This window comes from Pelmatolapia mariae, linkage group LG16_19 (assembly GCF_036321145.2).
Source record: "Pelmatolapia mariae isolate MD_Pm_ZW linkage group LG16_19, Pm_UMD_F_2, whole genome shotgun sequence".
Taxonomy (NCBI): Eukaryota; Metazoa; Chordata; class Actinopteri; order Cichliformes; family Cichlidae; genus Pelmatolapia; species Pelmatolapia mariae.
Window position 1 is genome coordinate 13,349,572 of NC_086241.1, and position 15,027 is coordinate 13,364,598.

At 40.0% G+C, this 15,027-nt stretch overlaps 1 protein-coding gene across 1 annotated transcript in view; it reads right to left on the reverse strand.

The window, feature by feature from the left end:
* Positions 1-4,464: 4,464 nt before the first annotated feature.
* The window catches only part of abca12 (ATP-binding cassette, sub-family A (ABC1), member 12), a 58,291-nt gene continuing 47,728 nt past the window's right edge, over positions 4,465-15,027 (reverse strand). Inside the window, exons 63-73 of the mRNA XM_063496776.1 lie at positions 12,809-12,971; positions 12,386-12,639; positions 11,970-12,177; positions 11,206-11,315; positions 10,436-10,586; positions 7,778-7,912; positions 7,105-7,208; positions 6,763-6,855; positions 6,405-6,510; positions 5,280-5,417; positions 4,465-4,815 (exon numbers count right to left, since the gene is read on the reverse strand). Coding sequence (XP_063352846.1) covers positions 4,732-4,815; positions 5,280-5,417; positions 6,405-6,510; positions 6,763-6,855; positions 7,105-7,208; positions 7,778-7,912; positions 10,436-10,586; positions 11,206-11,315; positions 11,970-12,177; positions 12,386-12,639; positions 12,809-12,971 — 1,546 coding nt within the window. The 3' untranslated portion in view covers positions 4,465-4,731. The remainder of the gene's footprint in view (positions 4,816-5,279; positions 5,418-6,404; positions 6,511-6,762; positions 6,856-7,104; positions 7,209-7,777; positions 7,913-10,435; positions 10,587-11,205; positions 11,316-11,969; positions 12,178-12,385; positions 12,640-12,808; positions 12,972-15,027) is intronic.

The window sequence follows — 15,027 nt, forward strand, 5'->3', positions numbered from 1 at the left end:
TAATTAAATAACAACAAACATGACAGTTAAACAAATAAATAAGGTTAAAGGAGGTTAAAAATACTGTTACAAATAAATACTCAGGCCCCTTTGGAAAATTAAAATCAGAGCTGACATTAAAAGGACCTCTCCGCACAATTTCTACACGATCAGCATCTACAATGTGAGCTGGCCAAAGAGCAGGATCGGTTGAAGGGGGCACACATGTCTCCACAGTGTCACTTTCTGATAGTCTCTCAGTGACAGGACTCTCAGTGGTACTTGTGTATGGAACTGTACCTGAACTGGTGGTTGATGGTTCTTGTTCTTCTTGGCTAGGGATTGTTGCAGGGTCTACAATGGCTGGTGGTTGATGTCCAGGGATGGCACTACTACTGGATGGTTCATCCTGTCCTTGAGATCCTCCTTGAACATATTTAAGCATTGACCCTGCATACAAGAGAAAATATTCAGGGATTTTACAGAAATACAATTTTGAATCTACAGTAGGCCTACGAAAAATTGCATTATAAGACTAATAAATTAAGTAAGTCACTGGTACATTTAAAAATTACTAACTATATTTTACATGTATAGATTTTCATAATGGCAAATGGCAATATAAACATGCTGTACATAATTTGATATAAATGCGCAAGTAGGAAATCTATATTACTGGAAGATATAGGTTTCATATTACACTGTAATATGAAACCTATATCTTATTTATGCCGCATAAATAAGATATGCGTCTTTATAGATATCCTGAAATGCAGCAACATACAAAGTAATCTTGTCTAATCTGATAATAATACTTGACTGCATCACTGACCTATCCCAAAGTTAAGGTTAATCAGTAGCATGCATGACGTTAGCCAGCTACCAACCTGAGGAGGGAAATGCTAGTCTCACGATTGCTAACGTTATCTGAAAACCGTCAATTGAGTGACCATGATGAGTTGCTTTTAGTAGTCCATTCTATATTCATATCCACAACGTAAACAAACTACCCAACATCAATCATTTGCAACATTTGTTAACACAGTATGAACACTGCTAACAGGAGCTATCACAGAGTTGACGGACATGAGCGTGCAAGCAAGGGCTACAATAATGAACTTTTTTTATTGTTATTATTTAAACATTGCCTTACCGGCAAGCAACGCCTGAGTTTCATCACGCTTCCTCTTGTTCTTTCTTTTCTCCGCTCCCGACTCCTGTTGCCGTTTCGAGGCCATGTTCAAACAGGTGTTTACCAATACCGAATTGAGGCATTATAGAACAGACCACTGGGAGTGGGGGGGGGGGCACCAGGAGGAGACTGGAGACAGGGCACAAAGCAGATTCACCCCTTTTCTCGGGAAAATTGTTTTATGTTGCTTTTGTATTGTTTAACCATATTAATGCATATGATATTTATAGTATTAATATGGTTTACTTTTTTTTTTTTTTTTTTACGACCCTGATTTTTTTGGTGCCCTACCGGCCATTTGGTGCCCTACGCAGTGTGCGTTATGTGCGTTTGCGGAGCTACGGCGCTGCAGTGGATGATCTAAACTTCCCTATTTTGTTAGAGTGACAGTCCAACTTCTTTAATTTCTTCCTTCGGCTGCGTCCTTGTGGATCATCTGCCCCATCTCACCCTATGTGTACTACTTTCCTCTGTCACACCGAGCCTCTGTAAGTCCTCTTTCACAGCATCCATGAATCTTCTCTCTGGTCTTCGCGTTTTCCTCCTGGCAGCTCTATATTCAACATCTTTTGTCCGATATATTCACATTCTCTACACGTGTTCTGCCTTGCCTCTCTGACTTTTCTTCAACCTGCTGAACCTGAGCTGTCCCTCTGAAATACTCATTTCTAATATTGTCCCTCCTGCTCACTCCCAATGAATATCTTAAACTCTGCAACCTCCACCTCTGCCTCTTGTCTTTTTATTAAAGCCACCATCCCCAAACCATACATCACTTTTACTATTTTGTCAAACTTCCCTGTCATTCTTGTTTTTTGTCTTCGGTAACAAATCACCCCTGACACTCATCTCCACCTACTCCACCCTGCTTACACTCTCTTCTATACCTCTCTTGTGCATTGCCTATCACTTTGGATGGTTGACCCCAGGTATTTATACTCCCCTCACCACCTCTGTTCCTTGCAACTTCACCTCTACACCTGGGTTTCTCTCATTCACACCCATGTATTCTGTCTCAGTTCTACTGACTCTCATTCCTCTTTTCTCCAAAGTATACCTCCACCTCACTAGGCTCACTTTCACCTGCTCCCTACTCTCACTATAGATCACATTGTCATTGCAAACATTATTGTCCACAAAGAGTCCTGCCTCACCTCATCTGTCGATCTGTCCATCACCGCCTGCAGACAAGAAGGGTCTCAAGGGTGATCCCTGATGTAATCCCACCCCCACCTTCAACTCATCTGTCTCTCCTACCACACACCTCACCACTGTGTCTCTGTCCTCATACATGTCCTTCACAACCTTCACATACACAATCTCTTCTACGCTTCTATACTTCTCTATCGGCACTCGCAAAGCAAACATTGCATCTGTAGTGCTCTTTCTCAGCATGAAGGCATACTGTTGCTCTCAGCAGCTCTTTCCCATAGCTTCATGGTATGGCTCATCAACTTTATCCCTCTGTAGTTACTACAGCTCTGCACATCACTCTTGTTCTTGAAAATTGATACCAGTACACTTCCCTGTTCCTCTCTCCTACACATTTCTATATATATACTAACTACCAGCTAATGTGTCAAAAATCTATATATTGTGAACTATTAAAACCTATGGATGAATTTTTGTGCATGTAATCAGAACAATAAATCAGAAAAAACAGAGAAACTTTATCTTCTATCAGTTGTAAATTTCCTAGCCTCTTTTTATGTATTTTTGTATTATCCATTTGTCTCTATATCTCTGAGACTAGTCATTAAGATTTTCTTTAGGCTATGCTAATATCCTACACTTAACAAATGCAAAGAGCCTTCAAATAATCTTTGACCTAGACTCCTCTTTTGACTGGCATTTTAAACAGATCTTTAGGAATGATTTTTCTTCTGCAGAAATGCTCAAAAAACAATAAGTCCTTGCAATTGTTATATCTGGGCTGGATTACTGTAATTCCTTATGATAGACTTTCCTAAAAGGTCCCAGAAGAGGCTTCAATTGATCCAAAACACTGCCACCAATGTGCCATCCAAGACTAGGATGAGGGGAAAAAAAGATTCTTCCTGATTTGTATTTAAAATCTTTCTCCTCAGCATGAAGCCCTGAATGATCAGACTTTATATAGACCTCATTTACCAGGGGACCACCATATCGTTCCAACAGAGCACTTCATTCTCAAACTGCAGGCTTATTTGTGATTTGTAGTTTACGTAAGTAGAATGGGTTAAAGAGCCTTCAGATATCTGGCCCCTCTACTGTGGAACCAGATCCTAGTTCGGGCTTGGAAGACATTAACTCTTTCCGCTTATAAGATTAGCCTTTAACTTCTGCTATTATAGGTGCAAGGTACTTGAGAGACTTTGTTTGATGCACCGAGTACATCTCCTCCACTCCCCTTTTTTTCAGTCCGTGTGCGTTTAACTTTTGTCAAATTTTTCCTGAAACCTTTTTTTGTTGTTTCTGGTCTCTCTATGCTTCTTTTTTTCTGTCTCCCCTTTCCCCTCACCAGTCACTGCAGTATGCTACCTCTCTCAACCCTTCCTTAGGTTTCTTCCTGTAAAAAGGATGGTCTTCCCCAGTGTCGCAAAGTGTTTGCTCATAGGGCATTATATGAATGTTAGGGTGTTTACCTTACAGCACAAAATAGCTGGTGACATAAAAATAACTGGTGCTACATGGATAGAACTGAACGGAATTAATTAGTAGAAATGCAGTAATACATCTGCAATGTTTTTATAACTTATATTGACCACTGAAGCAAAATCAAAGATCTTAAATAGTCCCAGTGCAGAAAAATAGTAGAAGCATAAACAGTAGCCAAATGAACAACAGCTGCACTTGAAAAATAGCTTTATTAAATTATAAAAATAGGCTTGATGCAGTTAATATCACATGGAGCAGGTCCATAGGCAAAAAGGTCTATTAAATATTCAGTACAGTCATTCCAGAAGTTACATATACCCTTGGAGAAAGTGTTAATGAGTGAGGGGAAAGTGCATATTAAGCTCTCACTGTCAATATTTTCTTTTGTCAAATTTAATCTCAGGAGCAGAATTATATGTAGTTCACATAAAAAAATACATTACTTTTTGTTTGTGTTATATATTTATTAAGTGAGTATCTTATGATCGTGTATAGTGATGGTTTGCCACCAATGACCTTAAGTAAAAATCATTCTAAATATTTTTATTAGCTATGGTCTAATATTCTAGGTAAAGGTAGGTAGGTAAAAAGAACCCTAGCCACAGAGAGAAATTAACAGACTACATAATTAAATTAAACTTCATAAATAATGTGACATGAATGATTCAAAGTGAACATGCAAACAGTGTTATGTAGAAGAGTAATTATTCACTTCATCTACGCATGTATGCAGACTGGCCATGTATTCTTATGCTTTTCATCAACAGTTTGATTTGGTAAGAAAAAAAGTGTAATTTAACCTTCATATTCACAGTCAAGAGACTAAAAAATGATATTCCTAAAAAGAACCCACAAACATTTAAGTCACTATATTAAGGTCAGATTTAGTGTGAATGGACACACACTAAAGATGGCAGTCAGCTCTATGCTTGTACTTCATTTTCATCTTCGGCATCAATTGGTATGGTTTCCATGCCGATCTTCCCCATGGCGAAATTGATGAAGACCTGTGAAGGTGCAGCATAATGTAAGAGCCATGTCAATAAGAAAGGCAATTATTTTTCTCTGACCTGCTTAATTTTGGCTGGTCAGTTTCCCAACCCCCCACCCCTCCTGTCCTGTCTTCTGCCTATAGTATGTTCCAATCCCCGAGCCTCAAAGGGGTAAAGTGGTTGAAGAATATCAGCACTGGCTGCATATAAAGCTCTTGGATTTTCACCCTAACTCATATTCCATTTATTTTCCCTCAGGCCTTCCCTCTGTCAGTTTCCCTCTGCCTCTTTTAAACTTTCTCTTTCTCTGTCTTTCACTCCCACTCAGCTTTCTTGTGTCCCTGCTTCCTTTCCCACCTCTCTTCTTCTCTCACTCCCTGTCGCTTTTTTCTGTCCCTTGCCACCATCAACCCACACCTACAAAAACCTCACACTAGTTCTTCCCCTCTCTCAGTTTATGTTGTCTCTTTTTTTCTCACCTCATCCAGTGTGGTCTGGCTCACAGAGAAGTGCTTGATCTGCAGAGCAGTCTTGTTGGACTCCAGCTGGTTGAAGATGTCAGCCAAACCTCCAGGAGCAAATGGGACGTGGTACTCCACCACAGTCGAGTGCTGGTCCTGTGTGTTGAGAAAGGATGACCAAATGTGAGGTTAAAAGTTAAAAGAAAGTGCTCGTTCTTCTTTAACTATAATTCGATTTTTGCACTTGTATGAAGAAAATAAAATCCTTCTTAATCTTACAATGCTGCAAACATTATTTTTGGGGCAGAAAATCTACATTATTATTAAAATACTGTATACGCACTGCACTTTTGGTAAGGGCTCTGGGCACAGCAGGTCCTTATATAATGAGTTTCCTTCTATTCTTAGCTGAGCAAGTCAGCATTATAATGAAGAAAAGTCCACATGGGTAGCGAGGTATCAGACAAAGTTCATTTTTATAAATTCTTTAATGGTGCACTGATCATTATTATCATATTAACACTGACTCAAACGTGTACAGTGAACACGGTTAATCACAGTGACAAATACACAAAATTATCACCCAGCTCGGAAGGTAACCCCATGCTTAAATGACTGATTTAGCGCTTTCACAAGCAACAACTTTGCTGTTTTGGTTCACTCCCACATTCCCTCAGGAGTTGGTGAAGACTAAAACAGAAGGAGTGAGGCAGACAGACACATGACGCCAAATTAGTGCTTATGCTGATTCATGTCTGCTGGTTGTATAAATAAGCAACTGTTTGCTAACACGTTTGCCTTAAACACTGACAAATATAGCCATATTTATATATCCATCTGTTATATATAATTATATACCAGAAACATAAACAATCTAAAGGACCTTAGAATACTGCCAGGATTTGTCACAATCACTACATCTAAGGATGTATTATATTAGTTTGTTAGGCAAATAATAAAGGAGATGGAAATAATGCCCATAAAAGGCTCATAATTTAAGAGTATATTGCCTTATTAATTATTAATTGATCATTAATGCCTTGTGTACTTTAGAGTTTATAGTGCATATTTAAAAATATGCACACAAAGTAGTCAAGAGTCCTTTTTTTTACCAAGTACTCTTGACTGCTCTGGATAGCTCACCTTGAGATAAGTGCTGGGGAATCTGCGCTGCATGAAGCTAGTGATTTTCCCTACGTCACAGGAGGCCTCAGCCAAGTACATCTTCACAGTGAACCCACTGCCAAACCTGCACGAGGGAGATTTTATGAACAAAGCAGAGTTATTACATGTCTGAGGCATGGGGCTCTGGTGGTGGAGTGAGAGAGTGTGTGTGCGTGCGTTGCGTGTGTGCGTGTGTGTGGAGGAGGGCACTGTTCTTATAAATGAAATTGAGCATTCAACTGCACAAAGGACCATGGGGGGCAAGAAAGAGAGGCAGTGGAGACAGGATGTGGAGAGCAGTAATGGCAGGGTTGTAGGATGAGGAGAGGTCACTAACCTGTTCTTAATGTGCTGCAGGGAGCCCAGGCATCGGAACTGACCTTTCACCATGATGGCAAGACGGCTGCACAGTGCCTCACATTCCTCCATGCTGAGATTTGGAGACAAGGAGGGAAAGATAAAAGGTCATACAAAGGTCCATTAGGATAAAAGTAATTACCCATGCCAGCTGTCACACAGAAATGAATATATATATATATTTATATATGTTATTGCATTTGTTATCTAGAGTATGCTGTGGGAAAAAGATTGAATGGCTTTCTCCTAGAATGCTAATCATCTCTGCACAAATCTCTCCTTTGTGTTAAGGTCATATAATGGGTGCATGATATCTTCTAACCTGTGGGATGTGAGAACCACGGCACACTTTCCTTTCACTTCCTCAGAGATGATTTTCCATAGATGACGCTTAGTACGAGGGTCCATGCCAGAGCTTGGCTCATCCTGTGGATAACGGAGGAATGAGACAAGAATAGAGGAATGGTCAAAACAGCATAAAGGCATCAAATGAAAACATGGAAGGCAGCATGTAGCAAACACAGTGTAGTGCATACAGTAGAGGGACGGGCACAGCGAAGAAGAGAGAGTAAACACATATATAAATGCAAAATAGGAATGGGGATGGGAGGTCCAGTGTTGCATGCAGAGCAAACAACAGAGAAATGAAGACAAATCAAACAAGGGAACACTGGTTACTGAAGAAAACATGGGGAGGAAAAGGGAATAGTTGAAGACAAAAAGGAATGGGGAGAGAAAACGAGAAGAGAGGATTTGATGGAGACATAAGGCACAAACAAACTTAAAAGCTACAGGCAAGACCACCCCTCGGGTAAGCTTGGGTAAGCAGACTAATTAACTATATGAGATCTGTCAAGTCTAAGTGATCGATATCTGCTTTCCTTCAAAGACCATTTCAGGGGGAACGGTGCAGAGTTAGTTTAATATTTGTTGTCTGGTGACTTGTTAGGAAATTAAATGTGCAGCTACAGCAGTGTGAACAGGTGTGCTCTCACCAGGAGAAGGATTTGTGGATTCCCGATGAGAGCCAGCGCTGTAGAGAGCTTCCTTCGGGTGCCACAACTGTAACCGTCGGTAATGATGTTTCTGTGGTAGTTGAGCTGCAGCCTCTTCAGTAGGTAGTTCACCAGCTACAGAGGAAACATGCAGGGGATTACAAAGTGGATGGACAAAATAACAAACAGCACATGTGAGAGGACTCTAGTTTGGCATTCACTAATCCCAGCCAGAATGTGACTACACAGATAGGTTACATTGTAATAATTTTTAATTAGCAGTCTGTTTTCTTTTTTAATTGGTGGTGCAGCACCAGTGGTCAAAGCAAATCATTTATTTATTACTGCATGGACTACCAGCTGTAATCTTCTTTTTAAACACTTTACATGCTAAGTGATAAGCACGAGATAGAATCATAGAAAACAGTAATTAAAGGTAATAACATTTGCTTTACCTTTTTCCATCCATGTTTATATCAGAATCAGAATACTTTATTAATCCCTAAAAAAATTATGTTATGTATGCTCGGTATGTATTATATATATCTGAATGTAGATCATGGAAATGTCCAAACTCCGTCTGTTGTAAACTGCTAATCATTGCAGGAGATGTGTAATGGTCTTTCAGTGATGTAACAGGAGTCGATAGGTCTAATGATTGCTCCTCGTGGCTGTTTGACCCCTGCCTTCACCCCAAAGCAAAATGAGACAGTGTTATAGACTACCATGCTGTTCCTAGCTTCATCCACATGATAAAGCTTCAAACAGATGCTGTTCCTTAACAGCCAAATCACAACTGCAGTCACTTCAAGACGCTTTATATTGTAAGGTAGAGACTCTAAGATAATGCAAAGAACTCAACTGGAGACCCTCAGTGGAGATCCAATATATAACTACACATGTTTTCACAATAGGAAAATATAGATTTACATGATAAAGGGTAAAGGGTGATTCTATTTCTTACTGCCAATTTTATATTCATGTTACATGTGTAACTGCTTTCTCTCATTTCGCCCAGTACAGCCACACAACAAATAACTAAGGTATCTATCTATTCCACTTCCATGAATATTTAATTCTGTTTGTACAGCAGTGATGACTTTACTCTGTGACTTTATTCTATCTAAACTCTATGCAGTCCCGGGGCTGCAGAAGCTGATGCAGTATAATCCATTTGGTGCATGGCAGTTGATCCTGTGTGTTAAACCCAGCAGGGATCAAAAACCCTTAATGACTTATAAACATTTCAGTCACTTAAAACTCTTCAAGGCTTCCCTGTTAATCAAATAAAATAGTGTGCTGTAAATACAACTACATTTTCAAATAGCTTAAAGTGATTTCCCATTGGTAGGCTTTAGTCTTTTTCCCATTAGTTGGCAAATTTGGATACCAGATCGATGAAGCAAGTTAATGCAATAGATACCTTCACTTAGAGTCTCTGCTGTTTCTCTGTAAGACAATTCGCCTTTTGTCTAGAGTTTTCATTACCATTCGCTGTTTTTAAAAGTTTTATACTAGACAATTTCATACTAGACAAATACACAGTATTTTGCATATGTGAATGATAAAAACTGGTAACATAGACTATTCCTCATGCAGCAGGTTCAAATCAAAATATGATGTTTAAATGTTCTCTCATAAAAGCCGCTTTCTATCACCTTTGATGTTACAGCTCATTAAGCCAACAAAACCATGTCAATGCGAAATGACCCCATTAAGGCCTGTCTCATTATGCACAGCTAGGGGACTGTCACTAGGAGACAACATAAGAGGAACTCTATATATAACCTCAGCTTTGAGAATTAGCCTGATGCTGCTGCAGTTGCCATTATAACCATTGTTGTCAGTATACCGACCGGAGAGGAGGGGCTGTAACAACAGCAGTGAGGGTGATTAGTGTCAGACAGATCCATTTCTGTGCTTTACTGTCTGTGTAAGCATGTGTATCTATGTGCAGCACACTTGGTAATGTGCGTGCTCAATTCTGTTGGTAAAATGCCTGAGACTGTCAGAGACAATGTTTTTGTTGTTCTTCATTCTGACCTCAAAATGGTGCAGAGAAAGAGAAAAAAGCAGACAGCGCTTACAGCTTGTCATGATATTTTCCACAATTTTTCACACTCCTAAGAGCTGCTTATTTTTGTTCTTCTCTGTCTTTCAAAAAAGAAATATTGATGGGATATTGATATTGAAAATCAGCACACATCACGTGCTGATTGGTTGCTCTGCAGAGTCCTCTAACAAGCAGACACACTCAGCAATCACCACAGAAGCAAGATTGATTAGTTCTCAGGAATGATAAATGAGAAGATTGAGGCTTAAGTGGCATGTCAAATAAGATTCTCCCGTCATGAAAGCTGAATTTAAATATAAATTTGTCCGCAGTAATGCATACTACATCATCTCAGTTCTGAAGTTTGGACTGCGCAAGCTGACAACAAAAGCTTTTTCATTTCGCTACAGATTCTACAGCTTTCATCACACATCATTCATCGCTGCACACTTTCTGATTCAGTATGCAGAGGAGCAGCATCAGCTTCTAGTCCTGCGCTGGAAGTGCACCTTTGAATTTATATCAGATCCCGTGTCACTTTTTGAATGCTATTGTCACTTGGCAAAGTGACAATAGGCAGCACTGAGTCTGCAGCTCTTCCTTACCCGGTCTGTCTCCCACTTTGAGATGCCACGTATGCGAGCGTAGAAGTACAAATGCTCTTCTCCAGTGAGCAAATCATCCAGTGCATCCACTTGAGGACAGTAGCCGATGTTAATTCCCTGTTTCCGGCACTCCATGATGTCTACCAAACGTCTGGGGGGAAAACACACACACACACAAAGAAAGATTTTCTTAAGCAGCATTCACCACATGATGTGGCACAGGTAGGCATATAGGGTGTTTCAGAGGATCTGTTGTCTGTGGGGTGCTATCTAGCTTGCTAATATCCACTTTATATACTGACAACACAGCAGGACTGTACATTGCTACTTGTATGAAAGCTCTTCAGATACATCTTTAAGATAAAATTGCTAGTTTCTAAATCCCAAAACTATCATATTCAAATTTTCCCCAATAAAAACTAATAACATCCCTCATATGTGAATGATTGCATTACGTAATTAAATTTTGGGATTACCTATGCACCTGTACCAATAAAATGAAATTCTTTCTTGTAAATATTTAATTCTATAAGTCATCTTTATTTTGCTGGAATGTGTACATACTTATCCTGACACCTCTGCATCACTTTAGTGTGCAGCTAAGATGCAAGAGTGGTCATAAAAACACAAATATTCCTGCTAAGTTAATTCTGTGATAGGTTATCACAGTGGTGGAAGAAGGGGGTAATAAAGAAAAACAGATTAAATACAAACATGCACTAGGCCACATTCGCATGTTACATGAGTAAATATATTCAAGTAAAGCTTACCCATCCCAGTCCTTGATCTGTGCAGTGCCATCAGTGGGGCTAACGTCTCCAGTCAGCATCTTGAAGGTGGTAGTTTTTCCTGCTCCGTTCACTCCCAGCAAGCCAAAGCACTAAAAATAAACACTAGTTTCTTAGTAACTTCAAGCATTTTGCTATTATGCAGTACTGTGACGTAAAGATGGGCTCTTTAAAGATTACCTAGCTCTTTAGGTCAGTATTTAGTGCTGCAAAACTGTGTAAAAAAGAAGTGTGTCCAAAGAAAACTTTCATACAACCAGACATCTGAAGTAATAGAATAAAAATGACTCGGATCAAAGACTAGACTGAAATTGGTCAAAGTAAAATAAAGGCTTTGAGAGTAAATTAAAATGACAGCTTAAAATGATCACTTTTTACTGACTGCAGAAGAATATGAAAATGCTGGCCTGTCTTTTTATTCCATATTAAAATGTACAATGTTGTACATGCTTGTTATAGCCGCCAACAATGGCTCCAAATCCTCAGCTGTGTTAATAACAGTAGGCTGTTGGTATTTTAAATTAATTCCAATCTTTGACGAGTCCATTGCACACAGCGACTAGTACCACCGTACAGCTCTTCAGAAATAACAAAACAGAGGCTGTGTGATTTCTGGGTAATTATAGAGTTATGCTGCTGCCATAAGAGATTAGTCATTATTACACAATACCCCCCATTTTGCTATCCTCTTGCCTTAGAACAGCTTTACTACATTAGTATTCTGTGCTCCTGTCTCTGAGGCTTACCTCTCCTGCAGGGATGCCCACAGACAGATTCTTGACAGCGTGGACCTTCTTACTGAGGTGTTGATAGACCTTTGTGAGCCTTTTGACTTGCAGTATGTCTGAGCTGGCTGCTCCACTGGCCACTCTGAGATGCTCAGACACCACATCCTCATCCTGATCATCATCATAAGCCGCCTGGGGCACAGTCTTGATGTAGCAAATTAGACGCCTACAATACAGAAAGATTGTTGTTTTGTTTTTAAATAAGTGCAAGGCATTCTAGTAAATATAAATGCTTTATCACCCCTTATCACCCCCTTGTGCATTTACAAGTCCATCCTACCTTTAAAGAAAGTAACTGAAACTGATTTCAGTTAAAGATTCTGTGACTGTATATCCTCCTTTATATTACCAGCTCTGACTTCTGTGTTTCTCACCTGACTTTGCGCATTAGAGACTTGTTGATCAAGAGGCGCAGCGTGAAGAAGACCAGGCCCTGGATGATGGAGGAGATGAACATCCATCCCAGACATTCTGTGGAGAATGGGTTCTTATAGGTATCGACTCCATAGCCACTGAGAATCTGGACCTCTATGTCACTTCTGGCCAGTTCCATCAGCCCGTTCCCAAAGCTGAACTGGGGGAAGATGAGGAAGGCGTAGCTCAGCTTCTGGAAGATTTCCTGGATTGCCTACAGGAGAGAAGGACAGAAGAGGGGACATTTAGAAGAAGCTGAGAGAAAGATCTGAGGATGTGAAACTGAGTTTAACTGAGCTCATCTTGAATTCTTCACTCGACCTGTCAATGGACAAGCAAGGTATGTTTTCTAAGTTTCCCCTGATTCTTACAGTTAATCTTACCTCAGGATTGTGCATTGATATTTGACCCAGAAAGTAGAGGATGCAGGTGGTCAAGATGGTGTTGACACTGATGAAGAGGTTGATGCACACGTAGCTGATAAAGGCCATCTCTGCATCCCTGAAGATCCCGGCAAACAGATACATCCATGGGAAGGTGGAAAACCTGAGGTGACAGAATAATCGCATTTTAAACCTGGTAACAGCAAAAAATAACTCCACAGATGCACTTCAAAGCTGCGGTAATGGGGTTGGGTTGGTTTAAAATACAGAAAACAGTCAGAAGGTTGTAATATAAAATTAATAGTGAAATTGTGCAGTCTTGCTTACAAATGCACCTTCTAAAATATAGGCTTGTGTGAAGAGAGCCAGACAGAGTAGCTATGAGCCTTAAGAAAAAGAAGCCAGCAAAAAAATACTGAAAAGAGAAGTTGGAATATACCACGCTACAAGGAGGGTGAACATTCAGTCATGAAGCCAAAATAGAGGAAGATAAATTACTTCTCCCTATATTGTCAAGGTGGAGAAAAGATCTTTCTTTTTTTGTTCTCTCTTTTCCCTCACATAATCTGTTTGTCCATTTGATTGGTAAGTCTGGGTCAGCAATACAGAGAGGAAGAGAAGGAGGGGAGAAAGAAATGAAAAAAAAAGAGCAGGGTGGGAAATGAAAGAGACAGACACAAACAGATAGAGCCAGACAGAGACAAAGCATCTGCATGCTTTGCCCAAAAAAGGTGCTTGGTAGGCAAGTGTGGGTGCCAAGCCATGACAAGGAACAGAAGCAAGAAGGCTGAACACCAGACCAGGTGGGTGCAGCCTGACAGATGGAGCACTGTGATTACTCATTGCTTGGGAAGGAGACATCTGTCTGATAAATGAGAAGCAGAGTGCTGACTTGGCCTTCTAAAATCTAGGGCTCAGGACTAGGCCTCCAAACAACAACGGCAAACACAAGAGTGTAAACCTCAGCAGCAGCTCGGGGATTGATGTAAATAATCCCAGTAGTTCAGATGAGGCGAAACATGACACATCAGTGGTTTTGATACCATCCCCAAATCTAAATCTCTTTGTCAGACTGAATTGAAACCTTGGTATTTCGAGATTATAGCTAACCTCTATCTCATACTAAGTCATTCTGTTATTGCCATAAGCCCTGTTGCTTCCTGATTCCTCCCTTTCTCCCTCTCTAGTGTCTTTGCCTTGAATGGGATAAACATGTTGGCAGTGATTTTTCCATCAGCATTGCAGTCCTACTGCCATCTGTCTTAGCAAGAAATTCACAATAAAAGTTTTGCAGCGTTTGCTCGTCCTTATGCTCTGCGCTGTAAATCCAACCTACTGGCACAGAATTGCAGTGCATGTGTGGAGATAGGCTTTTGAAAATGTATAAACCTTTCAATGATTGCTTGACTTTGGAAAGTCCTCTGCAAGAAATGTATTGTCCATTTGAATGAATCAGTATTTCCCCTGTTTGGCTCCTTGGAGGAGCTGGGTTCATGTTGACTGTGATGGGCCTGCTGCAAGCATAAAGCACCATTCAATGAATAGGTTTGGTTTTGAGCAGTGCAGATGCTTCTGGAAACTTCACACACTTCCTGCTGTTGTCTCAGCAGGGCAACAGCCAGAACAACACATTCACCATCTCTGTGACAGATTTGATGCAGTTCCCTTAAAACATTTTTTATAAACATGTCCATCATTCAGTGTGGTTCAGGTTGAAAATAAACTCAGAGGTAAGTAAAAAATAGTTACAGGACTGTGCAAAAGTTTTAGGCAGGTGTGAAAAAATGCTGGAAACAAAGAATGTTTTGAGAAATATAAATGATTGTTTACTGGCCCCAAATGTATCCTGCAGCAGGACGATGACCGCATTACGAAATCATTAAGAACTATCTTCAACGCAAAGAAGAACAAGAAGTACTGGAAGTGATGGTATGGCCCCCACAGTGCTCTGATCTCAACATCATCAAATGTCTCTGGGAGTACATGAAGATACAGAAAGACGTGAGGACGCCTACATCCACAGAAGATCTGTGTTTAGTTCTCCAAGATGTTTGGAACAACCAACCAGCCGAGTTTCTTCAAAAACTGTGTGCAAGTGTACCTAGAAGAATTGATGATGTTTTGAAGGCAAAGGGTGGTCACACCAAATATTGATTTGATTTCTCTTTTGTTCATTCACTGCATTTTGTTTATTGATAAAAATAAATGTTTATTAAACT